Source organism: Chrysemys picta, chromosome 8 (assembly GCF_011386835.1).
Source record: "Chrysemys picta bellii isolate R12L10 chromosome 8, ASM1138683v2, whole genome shotgun sequence".
NCBI classification, from domain to species: Eukaryota; Metazoa; Chordata; order Testudines; family Emydidae; genus Chrysemys; species Chrysemys picta.
Window position 1 is genome coordinate 41,970,781 of NC_088798.1, and position 25,448 is coordinate 41,996,228.

Sequence of the window (25,448 nt, forward strand, 5' to 3'; positions counted from 1 at the left end):
TTTGCTACAACAGAACTCTAGCAACGGCATTTTACGACGCTGCCACAATATGGTTTGCTGTAGAGATGGGACGAATACTTGATTCATTCATGAACAGTGCAATTTTCAGGTATGCACATTTGTATGAATACATCAATTAAAAATATAATACTTGCTATAGGATTCCATTACTGAATGGTGAACTAGTGGCCATTTGAGATCTGCTGTGGCTATTCAAATTCTGCTTATAGTAATGTATACTTTTAAAAGTTAATTTTACAAGAGTTTGATTTTATTGGACTGCAAGAACAACAATTTTCTACCCTCTGATTACCTTGTCTTTATAGCTTATCATGTTAACCAGTTACTGAGATTTGGAGTCAGTCTTCAGGGTATAGCATTAGGTGCTATTCTGCATTTAGTCAAGAAATGAAAAAGTAGATTCGTCCCTTCCCTAGTTGGCTGCACATAGAAAGAATTTGCAAACAGAAGCAAATTTAGAAGAAATATAAAAGCGGTAAGCAGTACCTGACCAGAAAGGAGTGGAGGAAGGGGGAACAAAGCTGTAGTCTGGAGGAGTTACAAAAGAAAACCCACAGAACAAAGAGGGGGCTTAGAGAAAGAAAGAGAAAAAGAGAGAAGCAAAAGAATGTTGAAATATTGGCAAAATATTTAAATATTAGTATTTCTATTATGTAAGTCATTGGTAATAAGGAAACTATGGTTCCTCACTGAGGAAGTCTGGAAAGAAATTTACTGTGAAAAGTGGAAAATGTAGATCTATGATTTAATTTTTCACAATTACATTTTTCAAAAACAAAAAATAAAAAAATAAATCCATTTTGGGTTTGGCAGAAAATAATTTTAAACTGTTTTTTCTTACAAATAAAGTGGTTTCTTTTCTTAATACCTGTACATTTTAAAATGCTTTTGGCCCTGACTCAGCCAAGTTTTTAAGCATGTGTCTATGTTCAAGTACATAAATATTGCCATTGGTATTCATAGGATTATTCACATGCTTAACTTAGGCATGTTCTTAAGTACCTTGTTAAACTGGACCTCACACCATGCATGTAGGGATCACAGCATTCTACTCTGATAACTTAACATCAATGGGAATTAGGTGCACGTTTCGTATCCTTTAAGGACTAAATGATGTTTTGGATCCATATATACTACTCACATTCAGTTCAATGGAAGTTCTGAGCACACACAAAAGGCAGAATTTGGCTCAGGAACTTAAACTTGTGCAGCCAGTATGCTAGCCCCTGCTTTGATGGATAAATGTAATGTATCCTCAGGTAATCAAAGGATTAAGGATACACTAATTAAATCTCCAACACATTTATAGTAATCAGGTTGCTGGTCACACAATTGCTCTCCTTTGGGTGACAGTATGTTTTCTACCCGCAAAAGAGTACATGCCCATTTTTGTGGATGCAATCATTGTGCATGCAGAAGCAGTCTGAAATGAAAATTGGGACCAAAGAACATACCACAGCACTGAAACCCATCTTTGTTTGTTTACATTCATTTTAAGAAAAAAGTCAAGTACATCTAGATGTCTTGACATATTTGATAGCTGACGAGGTATCCTCATGCCTACTGAAAGCGTGCAATGAACATCTAAAAAGAGGAGACAAATCCTGGGACATTGGGAGTTTAAAAAGAACCACTGGACAATTTTCTGAAGTAAGTGAAAAGTCAACTTAATTTTAGGAATGAAATGATAATTCAGTCCTAACAACTAAGTATTGAGAGAACTGTGACACAAGCAGGCCAGCTTTCAAATCACCCTTTGTCTGAAATTCTAAGAAATAATATGGAAATTGTATTGAAAGTCATATCAAAAAATTACAGGAGAACCTAACAGCCATTTAATATTCTGACCTTCAAAGGGGAAATAAATAAAACCTTTAAAATAAAACCCTTTTTCCTATCATCTTAGACAATTAGGTGATTTGAAGCTGCCTTTGGATTTCTCAAAACATTTGGCATTAGTACTTGATGGACTTTTGCAATGTCTGTAGTAGAGCTTCCTAAATTTTTAAAAAATGCTCCAAGTCAGAAATGTCTCTCTCTGCTAAACAGGTGTTCATATGAGCTGAGCAGTGAAAAATGTCTCTCTCAAACCTCCAGTCAATCTCAGATTGAAGTTGGAAGCTTTACATATTTAATTGCCTCAGCCTGTGCTTGTGAAAATCTGGTGAACATGGGCTCAGGTTATGCATCCAGCTGGAAAACTGACAAACTGAGGGGAAGGAGGTTTGCCATTCAGACTTCCTCTCAACAGCTATCCCTTCTTATATGAGATGCCTTCAAAGGAGAGCAGGAGGTGGTCAGAGAGGAACTGGCTGAGTGAAGATTCCCTTGGGGAATGAAGTGAATTCAACTCAAATGTCCAAAAAATCTGCAGCAGCTAGTTTGCTTCCAAGTTGCAATCCCTGCTAACAAAATTCCAGGGTACAACTTCTCTAACTGCTTTGCAGATCAAACATTGCAGGGTTCACATATCCTAACTATGAGGGTAATGCCAATTTAGTGAAAACTAACAGGGCAGCATTAAAACTAAACGCATGAGTTGCAGATAATCTGCCAACAATATTTGAGCGGGGCAGAGAAACCCTTTTTCTCCAGTGGCCTTGTAAACAAGCAGTGGATCACCTGAGAAAGGGACTTGAAGCAGCTTCTAGTGATCACCTAATAAAGGGGACTGCAACTTCAGAAAAAATGGCTTGATTCAATAGAAAGGGAGAGAGCAAGAGAGAGCAGCAGACAAGGCTGTGCAGGGGGAGAACAGGGAGAGGAAAATCCTGGACACCAGAAAAGTCACTGACCAAATCCCAAAGGACTGTGGGAGTGGCAAGGAAAGTGAGATCGAGTTTTGTGTGCAGGTTTTGTTGTTTTTCATCATCTGTACCATTTGTGCTGTCTAAGAATAAAGTGTGTTAGTTTAGAAATTCCTTTGCAGAGTCTGTGTGTTACTTGCTTACACTGTCACATAGTCCCCAAAGAGGGAAACAGTAAATCAGCTTCAGTGGAACTCTGAGAGCACGCAACAGCTATTGGTGAGGCTTGGGACAGCTGGAGCTATTTTCAGAGCCTGCCAAGATATGGTGTCTGTATGGAGTGTGTGCCTAGCGGCCCAAAGTCAGAAATAATGCCTAAACTCTGCTGAGCCTCAAGAGAACACTAGACTCACGGTTTGGGTCCAGCACTAAAGTCTGGAGTGTCCAGAAGGAAAAGCTCAATCAGATTTATAACAACCTTCAAATCCATTAACCAAAGTGTCATCCAGGATCAAACAATCTGGGTTTTGTTTTTAGCACTGTGGTAATATATTAGGTTTTACATGGGGAATCTGAGAATTGAGAGACTTTTCATCAATTTGGCCTTGGAGGGAAATTTTCCAGCTTCCACCAGCAAATGTAGTGGAAAAATGTTCGAATTTCAACATAGCACAAAGCCAAGCCTGCCAAACCTCTTAAGTGGAAAGTGCCCCACATTCATTTCTCTTGTTCTTCCATATAATCCCTTTTGAACTCCTGTAATGCAGATTTTTTTTCTGGAGTACAGTGAAGGAAGTGGAATATGCACTATATAAAATCTTGTATCATGAAGAAATTTGCAAAAGTTGTGATATTTCTCCTATATGTTAATACTCTTACATGTGATACAGCTGCCTGCTTCCGGGCCTCCCTCCTATCAGCTGGTCTAAGAAGAAGAGGCAGTGCTTCCTTTCTGCTCCTCTCAGAGAATAACCAAAATAAACACAAAGGTAAGGCAGGCAGGGTACACTCCTCATGCTAGTCACTGCCCTGGCACTCCACGCCAGGTAGGGGTGAGGAGAAAAGAGGATAGAGATTGAGAGGGATGGGGAAAGGAAGGAAGATAGGATAATGGGCGGAAAAGATCATTTGAAAAGAGACAAGGACAGAGAATAACTAGGAACAGACATGAAGTCCTGAGAGAACATGGGATACAATAGGAGGGAGAAAACTCAAAAAACTCATAGGGTTTGTCTACACTACATTTAAACACCTGTGGCTGGCCCATATCAGCTGACTCAGGCTCACCCGGCTATAAAATTGCACTGTAGATGTTTGGGCTTGGGGAAGTGGGTGGGTCCCAGAGCTCAGGTTTCAGCCCAAGCCTGAATGTCTACACTGAAATTTTACAGCCCCATAGCTCGAGCCCAAATCCACTGACACAGGCCAGCCACAGGTGTTTAATTGTACCGTATACACCCAGGGGAAACAATGAAAGAAAACAAGAGAAGAAAGAAAAGAGGAAACAGGATGATAGAAAGAAACAAAGAAAAACAATGAAAATGGATGAAAAATAATCTGAAAATAATGTGTCCTAAAATTCCCCTAATGCTCCTGTTTTACCAAATAAAAATTAGAAAGTCTCTTGGAAATTATATATGCATGTCCATGGAGTATAGCTAAACAAGTGAAAATCCAAGAAGAAATCTAGTAAGTGAAAATGATGGAATAGTTAAAATCATTGCCACAAGACACTGGGCTTGACTGTATCTTCATTCACAGCAGTCTTCATATTCTTGAAGTCATCATTATTTTTTATATTCTTCTCTTATCTGGTGCAGTGCAAAGATAAGGCCATTGCCTGAAATGCTGTGAAGTCTAATGTTCTTTCAGGGAAAAATTAAATATTTTCAACAGACCACATAGCAGTTTTAAATAGCACTGAACTTCTAAAAAGGCAATAACAATTTTATAGACTTTCCTTTAAAATGGAACATGTTACATGTTCATAAGAGCAATATTACACATATTGTAAAAAGCAACAGAGGGTCCTGTGGCACCTTTAAGACTAACAGAAGTATTGGAGCATAAGCTTTGCGTCTGATGAAGTGGGCATTCACCCACGAAAGCTTATGCTCCAATACTTCTGTTAGTCTTAAAGGTGCACAGGACCCTCTGTTGCTTTTTACAGATTCACACTAACACGGCTACCCCTCTGATACTTGACACATATTGTAGCTATTTACTCCAAAAATACAAAGTCTTTTAACAGGTATTTATATGGTATGTATTTTGAAAACTCTTTTAGAAGTGTTGTACAGGCTTGCAAATTATGGCCTTAAAAGACAGGTATAAAAAAAACAAATGAGATGATTCAACAAATGACATATTACTTGAAAAACTTTGTGTGTGTCTTTACTGACACCCTAATTTACAAAAATGAAGTTATATTAGATGACTGATCTCTTTAAATCTCAATATAAGATTAGAAATGGTTACTTATTTATGCATGTAACTGAAAACAGTGCCGCCTATGTAAACATCTGCAAAAACTAGGCAGCCTCCAAATTAAATCTCTCATGTGCATTTCTAATAGATTTTTGAACACTAACCTGATTTTAAGTTTGGCAGCAAGGAAGTCTCACTAGACATGTTCATAAACCTGTTGGCAGATCTGATTATGCTTAGCTGTAGAAAAATCCTAGCTGAACGCATTACCATATTAATTAGTTACATGTCAAAAATGCAAAATGAAGATGTTTATATAAATATCATTATGCTTTTAGTGTTAAAATAACAGCAAATAATATGTAAAATGATAATACTCACAGTTACTGCTTGCTTTATTACTCCTTTGTTCATCTGAATTTTCAGATTCCTTGTATGGAACCTGAAGAGTCGTATCCAAACTTCGGAAACCTTCTTTGAGAGAGTGGTGCTTGTAGTACTCTACAAGTTCCTTTGAGCAAGAGGGAATAAAACATTACTGGGAATTTAATTTGCATCCTTTTCAACAGTAAGATATACAGTTAATGATAGTTTTCTTATACAAGTGATCTTATCATTAGAGCTGAGCAAATAATTGATTTTTCAGTTCAGGGCCAAACACAAAACAAAACAAAAAACACCCTGAAAATAATTGCATTTGGTTTCATTCAAGAAATGGAAATATTTCACTTGGGTCAAACTGGCATTTTATTTTCAAAATGTTGTTTTGATATTTTAAAAATCTTTTTTGCAGATTAAACTTTTTGCTGAATTTTACCTAGATTCACAAACAGTTTCGGTGCCCTGAAAAATGCATTTTTGGTGAGATTATTAGTTGCTGAAAAACTTCCACCCAACTCTATTTATAATGGATAACTGCACAGTAAATATACATAAAGTTTATACATACATGTACATACAAATATACATACATGTTACCTAAAATACCTACTCCCTGCATAGATGAGCTCAACACCCTATTTGTATCACTGCCTTCTATTTAGTTTGTTGTACTGGAGTTACTAATGCTTTGATTCAAATTTATAGGACAAAAAAAATCGCACTTCTCTGTTTGAAAGGAGTATTTACTCCTTTCAATCAGGTTGATTAATTAATATTTGCCTTACGGAACAAAGATAAAAGGGGAGGTCAGCAGCTTGCTAACTACTCACTGTACCTATCTTTACTTTCTCAGCTTTTTACTACAGTGATAAACAATGATCATCCACAAATCTTTTTCTGAAAACACAGACACCAGATAACAGTGTGAGCCTTATAATCAACAGGTGCTTTCTCCTCAGGTATATGGACCACGTAAAGGTTTCAAGGTCATTTCATAAGATAATGTGCATTGTATCAGATGGCATCAGGAATAAGTCCAGAGTACACAGCTTTTCACATTCTCCATGGATCCAATCTGAGAATTTTCCATATGTTTCATAAAATATTTGCCAAAATAGAATATGAAAGCTAAGGAGGTACAATACAATACAGTTCTCATTGTAAATATGAAGGAACACCTCCAAACATTAAGAACTCATGATATTTCTATGCATACTATTTCAAATCTAGTATGCAACTCTTAAAGCTTGTCTGCGTGGTGGGGCAATGTACAAAATGGGTCTGTGATATTTAAAGCACACTAACATACTGTGCATTAAGTGGTCCATGTAGATCCTGTTGGTGTGCATAAGATGTTCCCTACTGCACTTTAATGTATGTTTGTGAAAGCACACTAGTGAACATTTAATGCACACCAGCAGGGTCTACGGAGACCATTAAATGAGCGACATTAGTGTGATTTAGAAATCATACCCCTGCAGTACACATTACTGTGTAGACAAGTCCCTAGATTTGAATGAGCCAGTCTATGGATTGGATCAACAAATTTACGTGAATAAGTTCAGTACAGAGTTTCTCTACAGAGTAAGGAATGAGGGTAAACGTTGAGTAGGAAAATCAAAGCAAACACACTTCAGTTAATTATTCTGTTCCTTCAAGCATGGCATTTCGTTTTTCAAAATCAAATACAGTAATTCATTTATTGTAAACACTTAACTCCCATCACCAATTCATTCAATAATCCCATTTTGTTCTGCCATGTTTAAGTTTCCAAAAACAAAATCAATCAGGCCAAGCTTCAGTGCAAATAAGGAAAAAGCAATAATTTCATTCTGATTTATAAACAAGCCCCCCCCAAACCAGCCTATGCTCTCCTACAAAAATCTAAAGTGGTCCATGCAATAAATTAATTCCAATGAATAAAATGACCCTTAAATTATTCAGCCAAGTTCTAGTGCACTAAGTGTAAGTTCATGAAAACAGTCTTATTGGTAAACTTCTGAACTGAATTTTGGAGCTCTTCAGTCCCATGTTGTACAGTGTTGTACGTCTCAGTAGCTGGCTCAAAGGTAGAGTCTAAACCAAAAGTAAAATCCACACCTGCTTTTAGTAGTTCACAATCACTGACCTCCAGGCACTACAAGTAAACAGAAAAGCCAGGAACAAAAAGAAATATTTGGGATTCCGTTATCTTACATTAACACAGCAGGCATGCTACAATGTCAGCATTGCAAGTGGCTTTCACAAATAATCAGTGAGTACCCAGGCATTCAAATTACCAAGGCAACAGGCACTAGAAGGGGTGGTTTGTAGGCAGCATTCAGAAATGGATTCCCTGGTATATGAAACACCAAAATGAATGGTGTGTAACCTGGTACAGATTAGTTGGGAGGAGTTGATGATGTTTGGTTAAGACAGTAAGTCTACTGCTATAACGAACATATTTTATTAACTGACAAATCAGTGAAATGGCCCCATGCCTAGCAAAATTTTATGTCAGGATCACAGGATATCAACTACACCACTACTTCGATATAACGCGGCCCAATATAACACAAATACGGATATAACACGGTAAAGCAGTGCTCCGTGGGGGCAGGGCTGCGCACTCCGGTGGATCAAAGCAAGTTCAATATAACCCAGTTTCACCTAAATGATTTGAAAAATGATGACTTTAAACATTTGATAGACACATCTACTGTGACAAGTCTAGAGAGAGATGAATGGTCATATCCTCAGCCAATGTAAACCAGGCTCCACTGAAGTCAATTGAGATACGAGTACACAGGCTGAGGATCTGGCCCTATATTACTGGATTCTTACATGTTATAGCCAGGCACCCTAAGTTCTCCACATGACAGCCATAGTTTTCACAGTATATTTGATAAATAAAAAGCAGGGTTGGAGAGCTCCTACTTTTGTTTATTACCTTAAAAGAAATATACAGTGCCATTGCAGGTCATTGCTTTGGGCTCTCATGATAGCTGATTTGGTTTTCCCTACCACTCATAGATCCACTCTAAAAACTAAGTTTGTACTGGATTTACTTGCTTCTTCTGGACAGTATTGATGATGTTCTTGGTCTCTACAGCAAAGTAATTGGTCTATGGCACATGCCAATGGTGCTCACATAGATCCACCAGTCTGTTCTACCATTGCATGGCATACTTTATAATACTACAGTTAGGGAATCAAGCAACTTTTTCAAACTGAATGTTAACAAAGCCAAACTGCTACTGATGGGCCTTTTCAGCATAGGTTTCTGTTATCTTCCCTGTTTGTTGCCTTTGATGGGAGCTCCATTCTTTTGCTTTCGAAGCTGGCAATCCTGTAGTTATTTCTGATTTGCTACGTTCTTTTGAGATCTGTATCAAACACACTGTAAAACTGTCTCACCATCACCTAAGGAAATTCTGCAGGATCTGACTCCAGATGAGATGTCTTGACAAGATATTGATATCCCTTTCATCATTTCCCAAATGGACTACTGAAATGTTTGTTTACCCCTTTCCTCATGCATTTGCAAGTTCTACTGAGCTCTCTTGTTATCAAAACTGAGATCTCTGGGCACACTGCTCTTGTTCTAAGAGAACTTCACTGCCAAGTGAAGACACACATCAGTTTGTGAAATCAGCTTGGAGTGTACTTGCCATGGGGTCTATGCTGCTTGCATTCAAATGAGGATTTTTGAGATAGGATCACACTGAGTGTAGATCTTGGTTTAACTCCTTGTCACTCACAGAATATTCTTGCTTTAAAGACTGGAACCCTTTTTTTTCATGTGCTAAATTTAAATCAAGTCTTAAGACTGTCTTGTTTTGCAACATCCCTCCCAGTTCTTGCTTTGCATTATCCTTCATTTGAATATATTGTTTGTAGAGTGCTTTGAAGCAGTATGCAGGAAAGGTGCAGTGTGTTATTTAACTGATTAATCTAAATATAATATATTGAACTAGCTTCCCTTAACACCATACCAGCAAAAGCTTGCTTGGTGAAATTTTACAAATGCATTTGAGGTACTTCATTCAGACTCCTTATATGTATAAGTATTAACAAAATAAAGGGTCAGGATTCTTATTGAGAAAATCATCCAAAGAAGATTTCAGGATTCAAAAGGTTTTCTCCCCGTTACCAGAGGATTCTGGGGAAACATTTTAAATCAGTAACAAAATGAAAACACACTGTACAATTATGACGACTTGGGCTCAATTCTTGAGCGTGGCTCAGCTGTGCTTGGTGTAGGACCTGAAGGTGGCGGGAGGGACCACTTTTGCATTCCCCCAATCCACGACACTTTGGCCCCCCATCATAAATTAGAGCAGCTGTTTTACTTAGGCTGGGTGACAATGACCCCAATGGGCCATTACTCCAGCTAAGGTTTTCTTTAGTATGTCAGCACTCCAGTCACAGGTCCATTCTCTGGATATGCCCCCTTTGCTATAGACAAGGAGTGGCCAAACTGGGGCTCGCAAGCTGCATGCATCTCTTTTACAGGTAAAGAACACAACCCCCTGTATTCTCTACCTACCAGACTTGGGCAGAGGGGGAAGGGGAGAGCTCAGGACCCCTGCCTTGCAGTGGGGTGGTGAGATAGGGGCTTCTACCTAATGGGGAGGAGGGTCTTGGGGTTTCAGCAGCGCGGGGCATGCCTGCTGGGTTTCGGGGCTTCAGCAGAGTGGGGCTGAAGCCCCGAGCCCTGGCAGGTGCCTCCCGAGGGACAGAAGCCCCAAGCCCTGGCAGATGCGCCTCAGCTCTTGAACTTCTGAAGATTGTCGTATGCGGCTCAGAGGGTCAGTAAGTTTGGCCACCCATGCTATAAAGGGACACAACGCTGGTTATATAGCTTGTGGGACTCCTCAGCTGAAAGCTGAACAGTTTGTCAGTGTTGAGAGTGCCATGATAGATAAGACACAACGTTTATTCTATATACACTAGACATTCTGAACAGGGTTAGACAGAGCTGGTCCCAACAGGGTTAGCCAACACAAAATTGAAAATGCCAGAAACCACCTAGAGCCTTATCAACACTACTACTTACACGGTAAGAGCGGAACCAGTGGTAGCAACAATAAAAAAAACTTCTTTGGGTAGAGACAATCCAAGCACCAGACTGTGCTCGACAGGCACTGGCCTATATTGATGTGTGACAGAAAAACAAAATTTCTCTTCTGGGGTAGCATAGTCCCTATTAGCACAGACCAGGGAATAGGCAGGACAATGTCCCCTGACATTTAAGGCTTATTAGATGTGCAGGGGTCATTGTCCAGCCTACTCCCTGCCCTTTTTGGGGTGGTTAGCATGATAAGGAATACTCCAGGGAGTAATCTCTGCTCTCAGGTGAATGCAGAGACTTCACCAGTTGCTGACCATGTGCAGGTTTCTTCCCCTCTCAAGCATATCACTGAAGGGCCCCAAGCTGGCTCTAATTTTACATACAAATATTTTTAAGCATACACCAACACCATCTTCACTGACATCTAAGACTGAACATGACAAATATATAAAGGAATGATGGACATGATTCTAACCTGAAAGTATTTCTGCATACCACATTTCTGCAAATCTAGAGAGCCACCATGTACTTTAACAGCAATAGTTACATGGGAATTGCACACTGAAAAAACCTAATCAATACTTACCATTAAACTTTTAAATTTCTTATTTTCTGCAATGTGAAAAAAGCCATCTCTTGTTAAAATCTTGATGTGTTTCACTTCGTTATTGTACCTGTGGGCAATTAATAACTTATTAATATAAATGTGTTTTTAATCAGTGGTGATCAATAATTACCCGAGGGCATACCTCAAAAACACTACATGAATAAATTCTAAAGACAAAATGTATATCCATGCCAATACACAGTTGACATCTAATTAACCAAATATATTTATTAGTGTATGAATGAAGATGTAGCCTGGATGCCGAAAAAAAAGTTACTTCCAATCAGGGGATCCCATATTGCTTGCTTTCAAGTTCATATTGAGGATCGATGCAGAAACAAACAAGACTCTCTTAGTAATTTGTGCTGATAGAACACACTCTACTGAAATGTATTTGCTAACACACTCTTTACTGAAATGTCCTAGAAACTAAAGACTTGAACTGACTCCCCTTAACATCAACAGGAGCTGAATCAGGACTAAACAATTGCCTGTTAGTATCCAAGAGGCCACCGTAAACTGGTATCTTTCCATTAACTTCAGGGGAGCTTTGCTGATTTACACTTTTTGTCCTATATGCCTGAACTACTTTTCTAGCTACTGATATTTTTATGTACTAAGTGACAGGATATTAGATGATTATCTAAGCTGCAATGAGATTCATGATTTTCTGTATTTATTGATTACAAACATCTGCCTAGGCAATAATGAAAACAGGAAATCTATTTCTGTAAAAGTGCTTGTCCCACTTACTTAATGCTTATTGCGTATTCTCCTGATTCTTTGGTCCTGTGTCGCACCAAGTAAGTTCTGTTTACCCTGTTAATAAGTTCACTCTCAGCTTGCAGCCTCTCCATTGCTCCTGCATACCTGTAGGGAAAGCAAATAAATACTAGTCATGCTCATCTTTGAAGCTGTGCAGTAGGTCTTTCCAATACACAATTTAATGTTCCAATATTTTACATGAGATGGTGAATGTCAGATATGTCAAAAGCTACTGGTAAATGAACTGTATTTCAAGATTGTGATGGAAAATAATAAAAAGCACAGAAATTTATAAGTAATGGTAAAATGTGCAATACGCTCTCCCACTTTTTGGCACAAAGGACTATGGCTTCTATTCAGAAAAGCACTGAAGCAAAAGATTAAGTTCATCCCGGTTTAGGAAAGCACTTATGCATGTGCTTACTTTTAGGCTATGTCTACACTACGGACCTTACAGCGGCACAGCTGTACCACTACAAGTGTGCCGCTGTAAAGTCTCCCATGTAGCTGCTCTTTGCTGGCAGGAGAGAGCTCTCCTGTTGGCATAATTAAACCACCCCCAATGAGCGGCATTAGCTATGTTGGGACCAGCAATTTTGCTGGTGAAACTTTGGGGTGTGTTTTACCGTCAAAAGTGGTAGTGCAGACAAAACCTTAAACATTTGCCTAAACCCCACTGACTTCAAAAGCACTGAAGTACTTTGCTAAACTGGGGCCTATACTGAAAATATAATTAAGCGGTGGCCTGGATCAGGTGATGGAATTTACTTATTTGAAATATTTTGTATATACACTATGTTATACCAGTCTTGTACTAGTGTAACTCCACTGACTTCAGGTGAAGTTGGTGTAAGAGACTGGAGAATCAGCCAACTGATGCACTAATTTTGTTTTTAAACAAACAAAAATAATTTCATTTGATTCATATTTATGTATTTTACTCTAAATGCTAAAATGTAAATGTGCAGACTAAAACCCAACAGATGAGATTCAAAATCTACTTCAGCCCTAAACTATGGCCAGGTCTGAAATGGTTGAGACAAAAGATTCCATAAGGGTCTGCCTGCAGAGATCTGCTTGCAGAATTGGGGCCTACATTTTTAACTGTGGGGAAAAATATGCATTTATTAAAATGAAACAATTGCTTATTTTTACTTTTTAAAAGCAGAATAATTTCAGTCAATATTTGGAACCAGTACTGTGCACAATTTTTTAAAATGAATACATATAACTATAATACATTAAGATTCTTAATCTAGTTGTATATATAGTTATACTACTTAATCTATCATTAAAAAATCTTTAAATATCACAAAAAAATTCCAATTTCAACTTTAGGGCTACTTTTAGTTTTAAAAGAAAGTATTAGAGAGGATGTTCTTCAAATTATCACAAAATATGAGCTCCCAGGCTGAGACTTTTTAAGGCAAGTTTCAGCCTAAGGCAATTTCCCATGTTTAAGTTACAAATGCTTAGAAAATAAAGTTTTATCCTGAAAGAACCTCAACTTTAGGTTTTGAACACAATGCTATTTTTGTCCTTTCTTCTGTCAAAACTATAAGGAGCATAATTGAATCTAGAATCAAATTAAAAACAGCAACTTTTTCCCTTTGGGATTTTATTCACTGTCTATGAAAGCTTTTTTTTTTTTTTTTGTTTGGATCAGTGGATCTGATTTTGATTTCACTTACTGCAACCCAGTATAAATCAGGAATAAATTTGTAAAAACAGAATCAGTCACTCTGCATTTATAATCCTTTTAAGTCAAATTCACTCCAGAGCAGAGGGTTTACACTACATTATGATTCACTTTGACAGTGGTTGTAGAGTTGATACATTGTCCATTTACATCACTTAATAGATAGCTTTTCTGTCTAACAAAATTTCAGCAGAATTATTCACAAAACAAAATATCACTTTCTTCATTTTGTTTAGCCACTTAAAATGTAAGATCTTCTTGCATAATTCATGTTGTACTGATTTTTTCTTATACCACTTTAGAGACCTCTGGGATACAGACTGTGTATATATAGACTTGTAAACAAAATGTCAAAATCATTAAGCATATTATTATATGAGAAATGCTTTTAGGCAGTGCATATTCAGTGTTGTTTTCCAAAACTGCTACACAATACCTTCTTCAGAAGCCAAGAAAGGTTAAAGCAATTTAAATTAGATTTTGATAAACACAGTTTTCTCTCTATGGCTGTCCATTTCAACGTGATTTTCATAGGACTAGTTCAGGACTCACCATGGTTGGCAAGAGTAGTCTACTGGTTTAGGCACCTAGGGTGTAAAAAGATATCATAGAATATAATTATTTAAAGAATATTTTTCTAATTGACTCACAAATTAGTTAGCACTGATCTAATGACCAAATACCCTACATCAAACCGGGGGGATAAGAATCAGATTGATCACATTTCTTCATCTATTAGTCTACTTTACTCAGAATAAATTAATAGTGTGAATACCTTGTATAGGTCTGAAAACAGGACAGAATATTAAGCTAATGTATTTTGTTGTTGTTGTTGGGGGAGTTTTTTTTTAATTTTGGACAGATAAGTGCTACAAATTCCATATTGCTTTTTTTTCTTAATCTATCTGAAGTGGATTTTGGCAGTGCCTCCACTCTCATTTCATCCATAAAATGCTCATCTAATAGGGCATATTGTTGCAATGCATCATTAAAGTGTGCAACTGAATGTACAATGATGCACACTAAATTCACTAAGTGCTTTTTGAATTAGATTGCCTTGAAAAGGCACTATTCTTAGTTGAAGTAAAAGCTTAGGTGGCATGTTATATAATCTCTTGAGATGGTTAACTGAATAATCCATACATTTCTGAGGTATTGTATGAATTTATTAATACATTTGCATGACACAAGTTTTACTCTTAAACTTGAATTTAAATAGTTGTCCTTTCAAAATGTGTTCCTGCTTTATTTAATTTTCAAATAGTTTAAAATATACTAAAATCAAACATACAAAAAAGGATAGTATATATATGCATATACAATATGTGAATTGAATGAATATTTCCCCAGCTGACTTCCATGCTCCCCACCAACAGATACCAAAACCCGAGACCCTCTTGGAGGGCACAAGTTTGGCTAGCTTGAATTTCCCAACCTGCATAGTGTTGATTTGCTTCCAACCCTTGTGATCCAAATTGTAAGGTTCAGGTTCTGAAATGACCTTTGCAGAGCTCACAGAGTCCTGCTTACTGCCCTGGGCATTTTGTGTGATTGCCAATTTTTCCTCCTAAGTGCTTTTGTAAAAGGTACTTTGGACAGATAACCAGCCTCTTAACCTTATTTGAATGCATCTGAATCTATGATTTTAATGCTGACAATCTTTATTACATTATCACCAAAAACTGTATTTTCCCCAAAGCACAAAGGCGCCACTAGCGTGAATTTGTTGTCAATATGTTAAAGAGTTCTGCTCTAAGAATAGTGTGACATATTTATTTGTATGATAATAAATCTCCCACCCAGGATGGTGTTAAAAGCAATTAGACTAGGCAGAGAGATTGGGGGAGAGAGGGCAAGAGTTAACCAGAACAATGGAAGGCTTTTGTAAAATGCAAAGAGATCAGGAATGGAATTATTGCTAGCCAAATGTCAGTATATGTTGTAAGAGAACAAGAAGGAGAGCAGCTGTGAATCTATAATGGACTCCAAAGCCATGACAGCCTAAACAAATTCAAAAAGTATACTGTCCATTTGTAACACCATTGCATCAAAGCTTAGCTACAACAGACGTGGGATTTAGTTGGTGACACATTCTCTCATATCCCTACATGAACCTCTGACAAGCACTAGGAAAATAAAGCAGCATTATATCAGAATGAAACCAGCTAGGCCGTTGCTACCAACAGCGTAGTAGATAGGACTCGGGCATCATTCCCACCTGGCTGAGAGATGGTATAAACGTTAAAAATGCTGACAGCTAGCACTCCTACCTTCCTATCATTAGTGAAGCTGCTCCACTCAAAAACTGTCAGGAAAAAGCCCAGTGTATATAAAGCCAGTCTTTATATGTAAGATACTTCTATAATTATGTTAGCCTACAGAATTTTACATTTTTGAATGTTTTGTATTGTTAGAATAAAGTTTGGAAAGTAGTTCAAATTACTTGATGTGAGTGTACCAGTGGCAAGACAGTAGTGGCAATTAGGAAGACCACTACCCTCCCATACAGTCCTATATTGGATGGAATCTGAAATTCTGAATTGGTTTGGCTCATCTATCATAGCAGGTCATTTTGGTTGCAAACGGCTAGAACACCAGCAATCATTAATCCTTTTCAACCCAGAGTGTGTTGAGTTGTAAAATAAAGATTGTCCATTGCAGAGAAAAAAGAAAACAATCAAAGATTGTACTAGAAGTTGTTGGCTTGCACTGTATTATACATCCAAATCCAAGCAACCGCAATGAGAAAACTGAACAAAAGACACAGACTCTGATACTATTCATATGGTATAAAAATGTCTGCTGACAAATACTGCATATTGCAATAAGAATAAAGCATTTATAGGTATAGCTGAGAAGGGACTGGAATTTGATATTCTGGAACTCAGCAGTTTTTCATTCAATATTCATTCCTAAAGCCTTTTGATATATGTATTTTATGCTGTTTCTGGGCATTTTTATATTGGCCGGTTGTAAAGACTGTAACACTTAATAATAGTACAAGTTATAATACATTAAAAATCAGATAGATGTTTCGGTATCTTTAACTGCATTGTTTGTCATAATAAGATGTTTATATTTTCCCCTTCCAAGTTAGCAGTGGTGAAGAATCAATTCATCTTTCTTGTCAGTTTATGCCTCTGGTTGCTAACATGTCATGAACAATATTTATTCATACTGTAAAATCATGTTATTTTCATTCAATCCTCTGCTTAATAGTATATTTCTAAATTTAGCAGAAAGCTATGTCACTAGACACTAAGTAATCTTTGTGTTGCTGTGGTAGCTTTAACAGAAGAGTTTTTCCTTAACTATGTGAGTTTCCCACTTTAAACTACAGTGGTACTCTTTCAAAATGAGCTGATTTTGCCTGATAAATAAATATGGTCTCCACAGTATTTACAGTAGCCCCCTATATTTATCTTAGGTACTGCCCTAGAGTGGTGTTTCCAAATCCACAGGGCAACTCCAATGATTGACACTAGCTCAAGGCATGTGCTGACTGTACCCAACACCATCCAGCATGACTGTGGGACACTAAACTGCCATAGCCTTTATGCTTAATAAAATATGGTAATAGGGTTACAAAAAAAGTTAAGCTCTATTACATAACATTTTGATGAGTCGTATATTATCTTTATCAGGCATCTGCTTTGTCACTCTGTTTAACAGACTAAAACTATGTCTAAACCGGCAACTGAACAACAAAAAACGACAAACAGCGGCTACACTGCGCGCCTTTTAGCAGCACAGCTGTAGTGACACAGCCGTGTTGCTAAGAGCTGCATAGTGTAGACATAGCCTTAAATTTAAAGTAACAATGGAATGATAAGTATCTCTGTGAACAGGATTGTGAGATTATAAATAGGGCTGTCAAGAAATTAAAAAGATTAATCGCACTGTTAAACAATCATTTATTTAAATATTTTTGGATGATTCTACATTTTCAAATATATTACAATTACAACAACACAGAATACAGTGTTCACTTTATTTATTTTTGCTTACAAATATTTGCACTGTAAAAAACAAAAGAAATAATATAATATATTTCAATTCACCTAATACAAGTACTGTAGTGCAATCTCTTTATAATGAAAGTTGAATTTACAAATGCAGGATTATGTACAAAAAATAACTGCATTCAAAAATAAAACAATGTAAAACTTTAGAACCTACAGTCCACTCAGTGCTACTTCAGCCAATTGCTCAGACAAACAAGTTTAGTTACAATTTGCAGGAGATGATGCTGGCCACATCTTGTTTACAATGTCACCTGAAAGTCAGAACAGGCGTTCACATGGCTCTGTGGTAGCTGGCGCCATAAGATATTTACGTGCCAGATGTGCTAAAGATTCATATGTCCCTTCACGTTTCAACCACCATTCCAGAAGAAATGCTGATGACAGGTTCTGCTCGATAACGATCCAAAGCAGAGCGGACCGATGCATGTTCATTTTCATCATCTTAGTCAGATGCCACCAGCAGAAGGTTCATTTTCTTTTTTGGTGGTTCGGGTTCTGTAGTTTCCGCATCAGAGTGTTGCTCTTTTAAGACATCTGAAAGCATGCTCCACAGCTTGTCCCTCTCAGATTTTGGAAAGCACTTCAGATTCTTAAACTTTGGGTTGAGTGCTGTATCTATCCTTAGAAATCTCACATCGGTACTTTTTTCGCGTTTTGTCAAATCTGCTGTGAACGTGTTCTTAAAATGAAAATGTGCTGGGTCATCATCTGAGACTGCTATAACATGAAATATATAGCAGAATGCAGGTAAAACAGAACAGGAGACATACAATTCTCCCCCAAGGTGTTCAGTCACAAACTTAATTAATGCATAATTTTTTTAACAAGCATCATCAGCATGGAAGCATGTCCTCTGGAATGGTGGCCAAAGCATGAAGGGGCATATGAATGTTTAGTATATCTGGCACGTAAATACCTTGCAACGCTGGCTACAAAAGTGCTAAGTGAATGCCTGTTCTCACTTTCAGGTGATGTTGTAAATAAGAAGCAGTCAGCGGTATCTCCCGTAAATGTAAATACATTTGTTTGTCTTAGCAATTGGCTGAACAAGGAGGAGGACTGAATGGTCTTGTAGACTCTAAAGTTTTAAATTGTTTTGTTTTTGAGTGCAGTTATAGAACAAAAAAAAAATCTACATTTGTAAGTTACACTTTCACAATAAAGAGATTGCACTACAGTACTTGTATGAGGTGAATTTAAAAATTCTATTTATTTTATCATTTTTACAGTGCAAATATTTGTAATTAAAAATAATAATATAAAGTGAGCACTCTATACTTTATATTCTGTGTTGTAATAGAAATCAATACATGTGAAAATGTAGAAAAATATCCAAAAATATTTAATACATTTCAATTAGTATTGTATTGTTTAACAGTGTGATTAACTGCAGTTAATTTTTTTGAGTTAATCGCGTGAGTTAACTGCGATTAATCGACAACCCTAATTATAAATGGTAAAAGATATGTTGATCTGCTGTTAAACAATATTATGATGTATTACTAATGTAGAGATTTATTTTGGAGCTAAGGTTTGATCTCAACCTTAAATGCCTATCATAATGTGTCAAAACTGTTGTATCCATTAAAAGGTGACTCTACCTAATAACATTACCATCATGATGACATCTTGAATGTTGTAATCAAAGTAGATTTATTAATAGAGTTGAATTTAGTTCTGAATCAAGTTAAAGCATGTTTACAGCAAAGCAAGGGAGCCCCTTAACCATTGTATTATTCTGGTTTAATACCAATGTAACTCCACTAATTTCAATGGAGTTATACTACATTAAATCTGGAGTAACACAATGGTGATCTGATCCAAAGTATTATGGAAAGTCACAATGAAGGAGTGCAAAATATATTAACATGCTCATACAAAAAATTAGGAGTACATACAGTAAATTAATTTTTCTTATCATTATCCTGCTGCAGTTTTTAGTATTTTGAGAGTATTTGTCTTCTTAACACAAAACACAGGCAGGTCAAAGCATACAGGGACACAGAAGTATGTTGAAAGATCTGGTTGGAGGGTTTATTTATTCATTTGTTTGTTCTTTATTCTATTTTTACTTTTACAGGGTTTTTTTTAAACTCACTATTTATGGTATAATCTTTCTCTGTAATTCAAAGTGACTGGGAAACAGATTAAAACCACAGCATTTTCATCTCACTGTAAAAAAGCCAACAGCTTTACTGCACAATATATTTGTTCTATAGTCTGACTGTATTAATCTAAAAGCTCTTTAGACAATTTATTAAACTCCCAAAAGTTAAAATCTCTCTCTTGAGCATGTTTGCTTAACACTTACAATTTAAATCCAATAACCAAAAGCATTAGAATGTTATATTTTTAAACAACATCAAATGTAACATACAAACACAAAAACTAAAATAATGCTTCCCACAAGGCAGGATTAATGAACCCCTGGTATGAACCAGGCAACTTTTCCTATGAATGTTCCTGAGGAAACTATTATTCCGACAAACACAATTAAACATTTGTACTTACGCATGGGCAAGGCTTTACGGCATCACTTGGAAAGTAGCCAAGCTCCCCTGTGACTAGATTTCTACCCTAGAAATAGACAAAAAGTTCCCATTGTGAGCAAATGACTGTGTAGATTGGAAGCAATCCTGTATGCACAGGGATTCATTTAAATAAACAAACAGTAAAAGTTCTAAAATTCAGTGCCAGTCTTACTCAAATTTTGTAAAGTAATAATTTCTTGACTTCTGTAACTAAGTAATAATTACAAATGGTTAAATCTGAGTGGTCTGGTAGATAGGGTGAGAGGATTAGACTCAGGAGATCTGGGTTCTAATTCCCAATTATGTCACTGACTCATGTGGTTAAATCTTCATTGCAGAGTTAACTCGAATGTAGGTAACTTGAGTTAACTATTCTGAAGTGTGAGCAACCATGCTGCAAAGTAACTCTTGAGCTGCACAGTGTGATTGTGTTAGGGCCTGTCTACAAGAGAAGTTAGTGAGCACCAAGCTAAGATGGTTAGCACTTTAAAGCATATTAACCTAAAGCACACAGAGGCACTTCTGATGCATGGTAAGATTGTCCACATGCAGTGTAAGTGCAGAGTAGCTAGTGCTGTAAATTCACATTGTAGCTTGCTGGGCACTAACTTCCCATGCAGACAAGTCCTTAGCAGTTGATCAGTTGTGTTAACTCCAGACGCAGCCAGTACCCTCAGCCAACTTGATTTAAAAGCACCACCACACTCGAGTTAAGAGTCGTTTATTAGGGGCATCACTTGAGTAAACACTGCAGCAAAAAAAATGTGATCTTGGACAAGTCATATAATCTCTGCTGTGTGACAGTTTCCCCACCACTGAATGGGGATAACAATACTGACCCACCTAGCACTTTGTGATCCTTGAATGACAAAGCACTGCTGCTATGTACTGCAAAAAGATGATTATTCACCTTCTCGCAACTGTTGTTCTTCGAGATGTGCTGTTCACGTCCATTCCAATCAGGTGTGCGCGTGCTGCGTTCATGGTCGTCGGAAGTTTCCCTTAGCAGTTCCCATTGGGTCGGCTGCGGAACCCCCTAGAGTGGCGCCTTCATGGCGCTCAATATATGATCCTGCCAACCCGACTCCCCTTCAATTCCTTCTTGCCGGCTACTCCGACAGAGGGGAAGGAGCGTGGGTATTGGAATGGATGTGAACAACACATCTTGAAGAACAACAGTTACGAGAAGGTGAGTAACCGTCTTTTCTTCTTCGAGTGCTTGTTCACGGCAATTCCAATCAGGTGACTCCCACCCGGATGTGGGGTCAGAGTTAAGGAATCGCTGATTGGAGCACCATCCTGCTGAATGCTGCATCATCTCTGGCATGTTGGGTGATCGCATAGTGAGAGGTAAACGTATGCAAGTTGTTGCTGAAGATCTCGTGTCAGGATCTGGGCCAGGAACACAGCTGACGAGGCTTGTGCCCTTGTGGAATGTGCCATAAGAGTTGGGACTGGGACCTTGACTAACTTGTAACATGTGCGGATGCAGGATGTGATCCAGGAAGATATTCTTTGAGATGAGACCAGGAGTCCTTTCATCTGGTCTGCTACCGCCACGAACAGTTGGTTTGACTTCTTGAATGGTTTTGTGTGCTCAATGTAGAATGCTAGTGCTCTCCAAACATCTAGTGAGTGCAGCCTCTGCTCCCGGGTACTGGTGTGAGGCTTAGGATAGAAGACGGATAGAAAAATGTCTTGACCAGTGTGGAATTGGGACACTACTTTGAGGAGGAAGGCTGGGTGAGGCCTGAGCTGTACCTAGTCCTTGTGAAAGACCGTGTAGGGTGGGTCAGAGCTTTAATTTGATCACCCGTCTGGCTGATGTGATGGCTAGCAGGAAGGACACCTTCTATGACAAATAGAGCAGGGAGCAAGTCACCAGCAGTTCAAAAGGGGGCCCTATGAGCTGGTGAGGACCAGATTAAGGTCCCATGCAAAAATTGGTTGCCTAATCTGTGGATATTGGCGTTCCAAGCCCTTGAGAAAACATCCTACCATGGATTAGCTAATACGGAGCGTCCAGATGTTCCCGGGTGGAAGACTGAGATAGTAGAAAGGTGCACCCTGATGGATGCTGCACCCTGATGGATGCTGCAGCTAGGCCCTGCTGTTTGAGATGCAGAAGGTACTCCAGGATGAGTGGTATAGACGCCTGGAGTGGGGGGGGGTGTTGCTGGGCACACCAGCAAGTGAATCTCTTCCACTTGGCTAGATAAGTAGCCCTGGTGGAAGGTTTCCTGCTGCCGAGTAGAATCTCCCTTACCGGCTCCAAACATAGGTGCTCCATGGGGTTTAACCATGAAGCTTCCAGGCCATGAGGTTGAGGGACTGGAGGTCTGGGTGATGGAGGCGACTGGTCCTGAGTGATCAGTTCGGGGTAGAGTGGTAGCATGATTGGGGTGTCCACTGACAGCTACAGAAATGTGGTATACCAACGTTGACGGGCTACGCAGGGGCCAGCAGAATGACCTCCACTGTGTCCCTGCAGATCTTGAGCAGCATCTTGTGTACAAGTGGGACCGATGGGAAGGCATACATGAAGCAGTCCCCAGGGTAGCAGAAATGTATCCATGATTGAACCCGGACTGTGTTTCTGGAAGGAGCAGAACACTGGGCACTTCTTGTTGCTCTGGGTTGACACCCCTGGCAGTCGGCAGAATTGAGGCCAGGGTCTGCCACAGGGTCTTTATGTTGTTTTGAACAGTTTTGATCAAAGGCAGAGCTACTTGTGATGGACCTTTGGGAGCGAGAATATCCACAATGGGGTCCTCGGCCTTAACCACCTCCTCCACTTGCAACCCCATGTGATGGGCAATCCGCCTAAGGAGGTCCTGATGTGCCCTATGGTCAATCGGAGGAAGGCCCGAAGCTGACGCCCTTGCCACAGCTTCATCAGGGAAGAGGACAAGGAAGCCAAAGGGGGTACCGGGTCCTCCTACCCCTCCGATTCTCTGACCTCCTCTTGGTCAGTGAACGCCCCTGTGGCGGTTAGCTAGTGCCTGGGATGCTGTATCCGGACTCTGTGACTGGTCCCGTTTTGGGGTCGCCTCTGCTGAAACTGGAGACTGAAGGGGCAGTTGGGACAGAGTAGCCTTGGATCCCCGAGGCATAGACCTGTCCCTAGGAGAGTGGGGTGACCAGTGTTCTGATGCTACTGATCTCAACCCCCTTCAAAAGGTACCCTGGGCCTGATGGTAAGCCCAGGGGGTCCAAAAGGGCCACTGAGCCGGGGGCTGCCACTGCAGCTGCCAGGCTGGCGGCACCTTCCTTCATCGTCTCTTGGACCTATGTTGACTGTGCATCGAGTTGTACAAGTTGGCATCAGACTCCGAGGAAGCAGATACCAATTGCGAGGACCATGGTGGTGCAAGGGCCCAGGCACCGATGACTGGTGCCGTGATGAACTGGGGGACCAGTTCCTGGATGATCTCGCTGGGGACCGGTGCCTGGGATCCAGTGATGGGGACCAGTAGCGGGTATCTGGTGCCGGCGATCAAGGCTGAATGCCTCGTGCTGTAGGTCGGTGCTGATCCTCTGCTGGCACCGGGGATCAGTCTGGCCTCAGTGCTGGGAACAGGGAGTGTCGCGTCGCCGGTGTCAGAGGTGCTCTCGTGGGGCTTGGTGCCGATGAGCAGTGCCGCGGCGAAGGTGACTGAGAGCGGCGCTGGGTATGGTGCCGAGCCGGGGACTGCGAGCGCCACACCATAGCGGCCTTGCCTCTAGACCATACTGATCTTATCGGCACCGGAGGCTTGTTCCTGAGAGCTGGGCGCTGTCCAGCCGTCATCTTGATGAGGTCTCTGGCGGCTTCAAAAGTGTCCGGGGTGGAGGGTGGCTCTAACACCTCCAACTGGCACTGCCCTGTCGAAGAGTTGCTACGTGCCGGATTTGATGGTTCCCTGTGGGGTACTGAAGTCAGTGGCACCGACTCGTGCTGACTTGGCACCGGGTCCTTTCTGGGGTGCGCCCGTGCATCTCCTAACTGTCCCACAGATATCAGTACCAGCGAGTGCCCTCTTTCGGTCTTCTTGTGTCTCTTGTGTGGCACCAGGGAAGTTGAGCGGTGCTGGGCCATTATCCCTCGGTGCGGTGCCAGGGAGTGCTGGTGCTGAGGGTCTTTTGTGGTACAGTCCTTCCTCGGCACCGTGTTGCGTACAGATGCTGGAGCACTCCGTACGGGCGCACCTGGTGCCGGGTCCTGGCGGTCTGCAGTCAGCTGTGAGCGGACAGCAGATTCCCTTAACAATTGTTTTAGTTGGAAATCATGCTCCTTATTGGGTCTTGGATGAAAAGCCCTGCAGATTTTGCACCATTCATTTTGGTGCACTTCCCCCAGACACCTTAAACAAGAGTTGTGGGAGTCACTGATGGGCATAGGTTTATACAAGCACTGCAGGGCTTAAAGCCTTGTGCTCACGGCATGCCGCAGACTCCAAGGGGGGTTAGGGATTGGGGAGAGACCCCGCTCCCAACCTACTATCTAAACTATCTATACTACATTAACTAGAACACTAACTATAAGCTGTAATGACTAACAGAAGAACGCTAAGGGAGTACTTGCTGAGTAAGTGAGCACTGTTCCAACGGCGGTCATGGACGGTAGGAAGGAACTGAAGAGGGGTTGGGGTGGGTCGGCAGGGTCATATATTGAGTGCCATGAAGGCATCGCTCCAGCGGGCTCCACAGCCGACCCGATGGGAGCTGCTAAGGGAAAACTTTCCGATGACCGTGCACGCGGTGCGCGCACACCTGATTGGAATGGACGTGAACAAGCACTCAAAGAAGAACTTAATTATTTTGTTGTCCCAGCACTAATCCTTTCAGTAATCAGAGAGCCTGAAATAGAAGATCTGGGGAGCACAGAGTGTTTTCCCTGATACAGATCTGGTAGATTTATGCAGGAAATCCTCATTAAAGATAATGGACGTTTCCTTTCAAATCCATCACCACCCTCAAAACGTCTTGATGGAAGAGCATGCACATTCATTTGGGAAAATAAACCAGTCAGCATGATTTCAATTTGCCAGATGATCAGATGGATAAATACAGTCAGTTTAAGAGCTGCATTGATGCAGTAACCCAAAACCAAAGCTTCTTTTCAAAATATCCTGACCTGATTTATATTAAATTAAGCAAGATCCCTCATGTGCCCTAACATCTAAAAGCTTTTAATAGACCAAAGATGGTTT

At 39.8% G+C, this 25,448-nt stretch overlaps 1 protein-coding gene across 7 annotated transcripts in view; it reads right to left on the minus strand.

Annotated features, from left to right (window-relative positions):
- Positions 1-25,448, minus strand: part of VAV3 (vav guanine nucleotide exchange factor 3) — a 258,222-nt gene that overhangs the window by 35,234 nt on the left and 197,540 nt on the right. For 3 of the 7 annotated variants that reach the window (XR_010589723.1, XR_010589724.1, XM_065554296.1), the window contains exons 21-26: positions 20,237-20,302; positions 14,253-14,287; positions 11,990-12,106; positions 11,216-11,303; positions 7,677-7,713; positions 5,577-5,706 (exon numbers count right to left, since the gene is read on the minus strand). Coding sequence is in view for 3 of the 7 variants with exons in the window: in XM_065554296.1 (XP_065410368.1) it covers positions 5,618-5,706; positions 7,677-7,713; positions 11,216-11,303; positions 11,990-12,106; positions 14,253-14,287; positions 20,237-20,302 (432 nt within the window). In the remaining 4 variants the exon portion in view is untranslated. Of the gene's footprint in view, positions 1-5,576; positions 7,714-11,215; positions 11,304-11,989; positions 12,107-14,252; positions 14,288-20,236; positions 20,303-25,448 lie in introns of all 7 variants that reach the window. The other 4 variants (XR_010589721.1, XM_065554295.1, XM_065554297.1 and 1 more) reach the window with 2 other exon arrangements.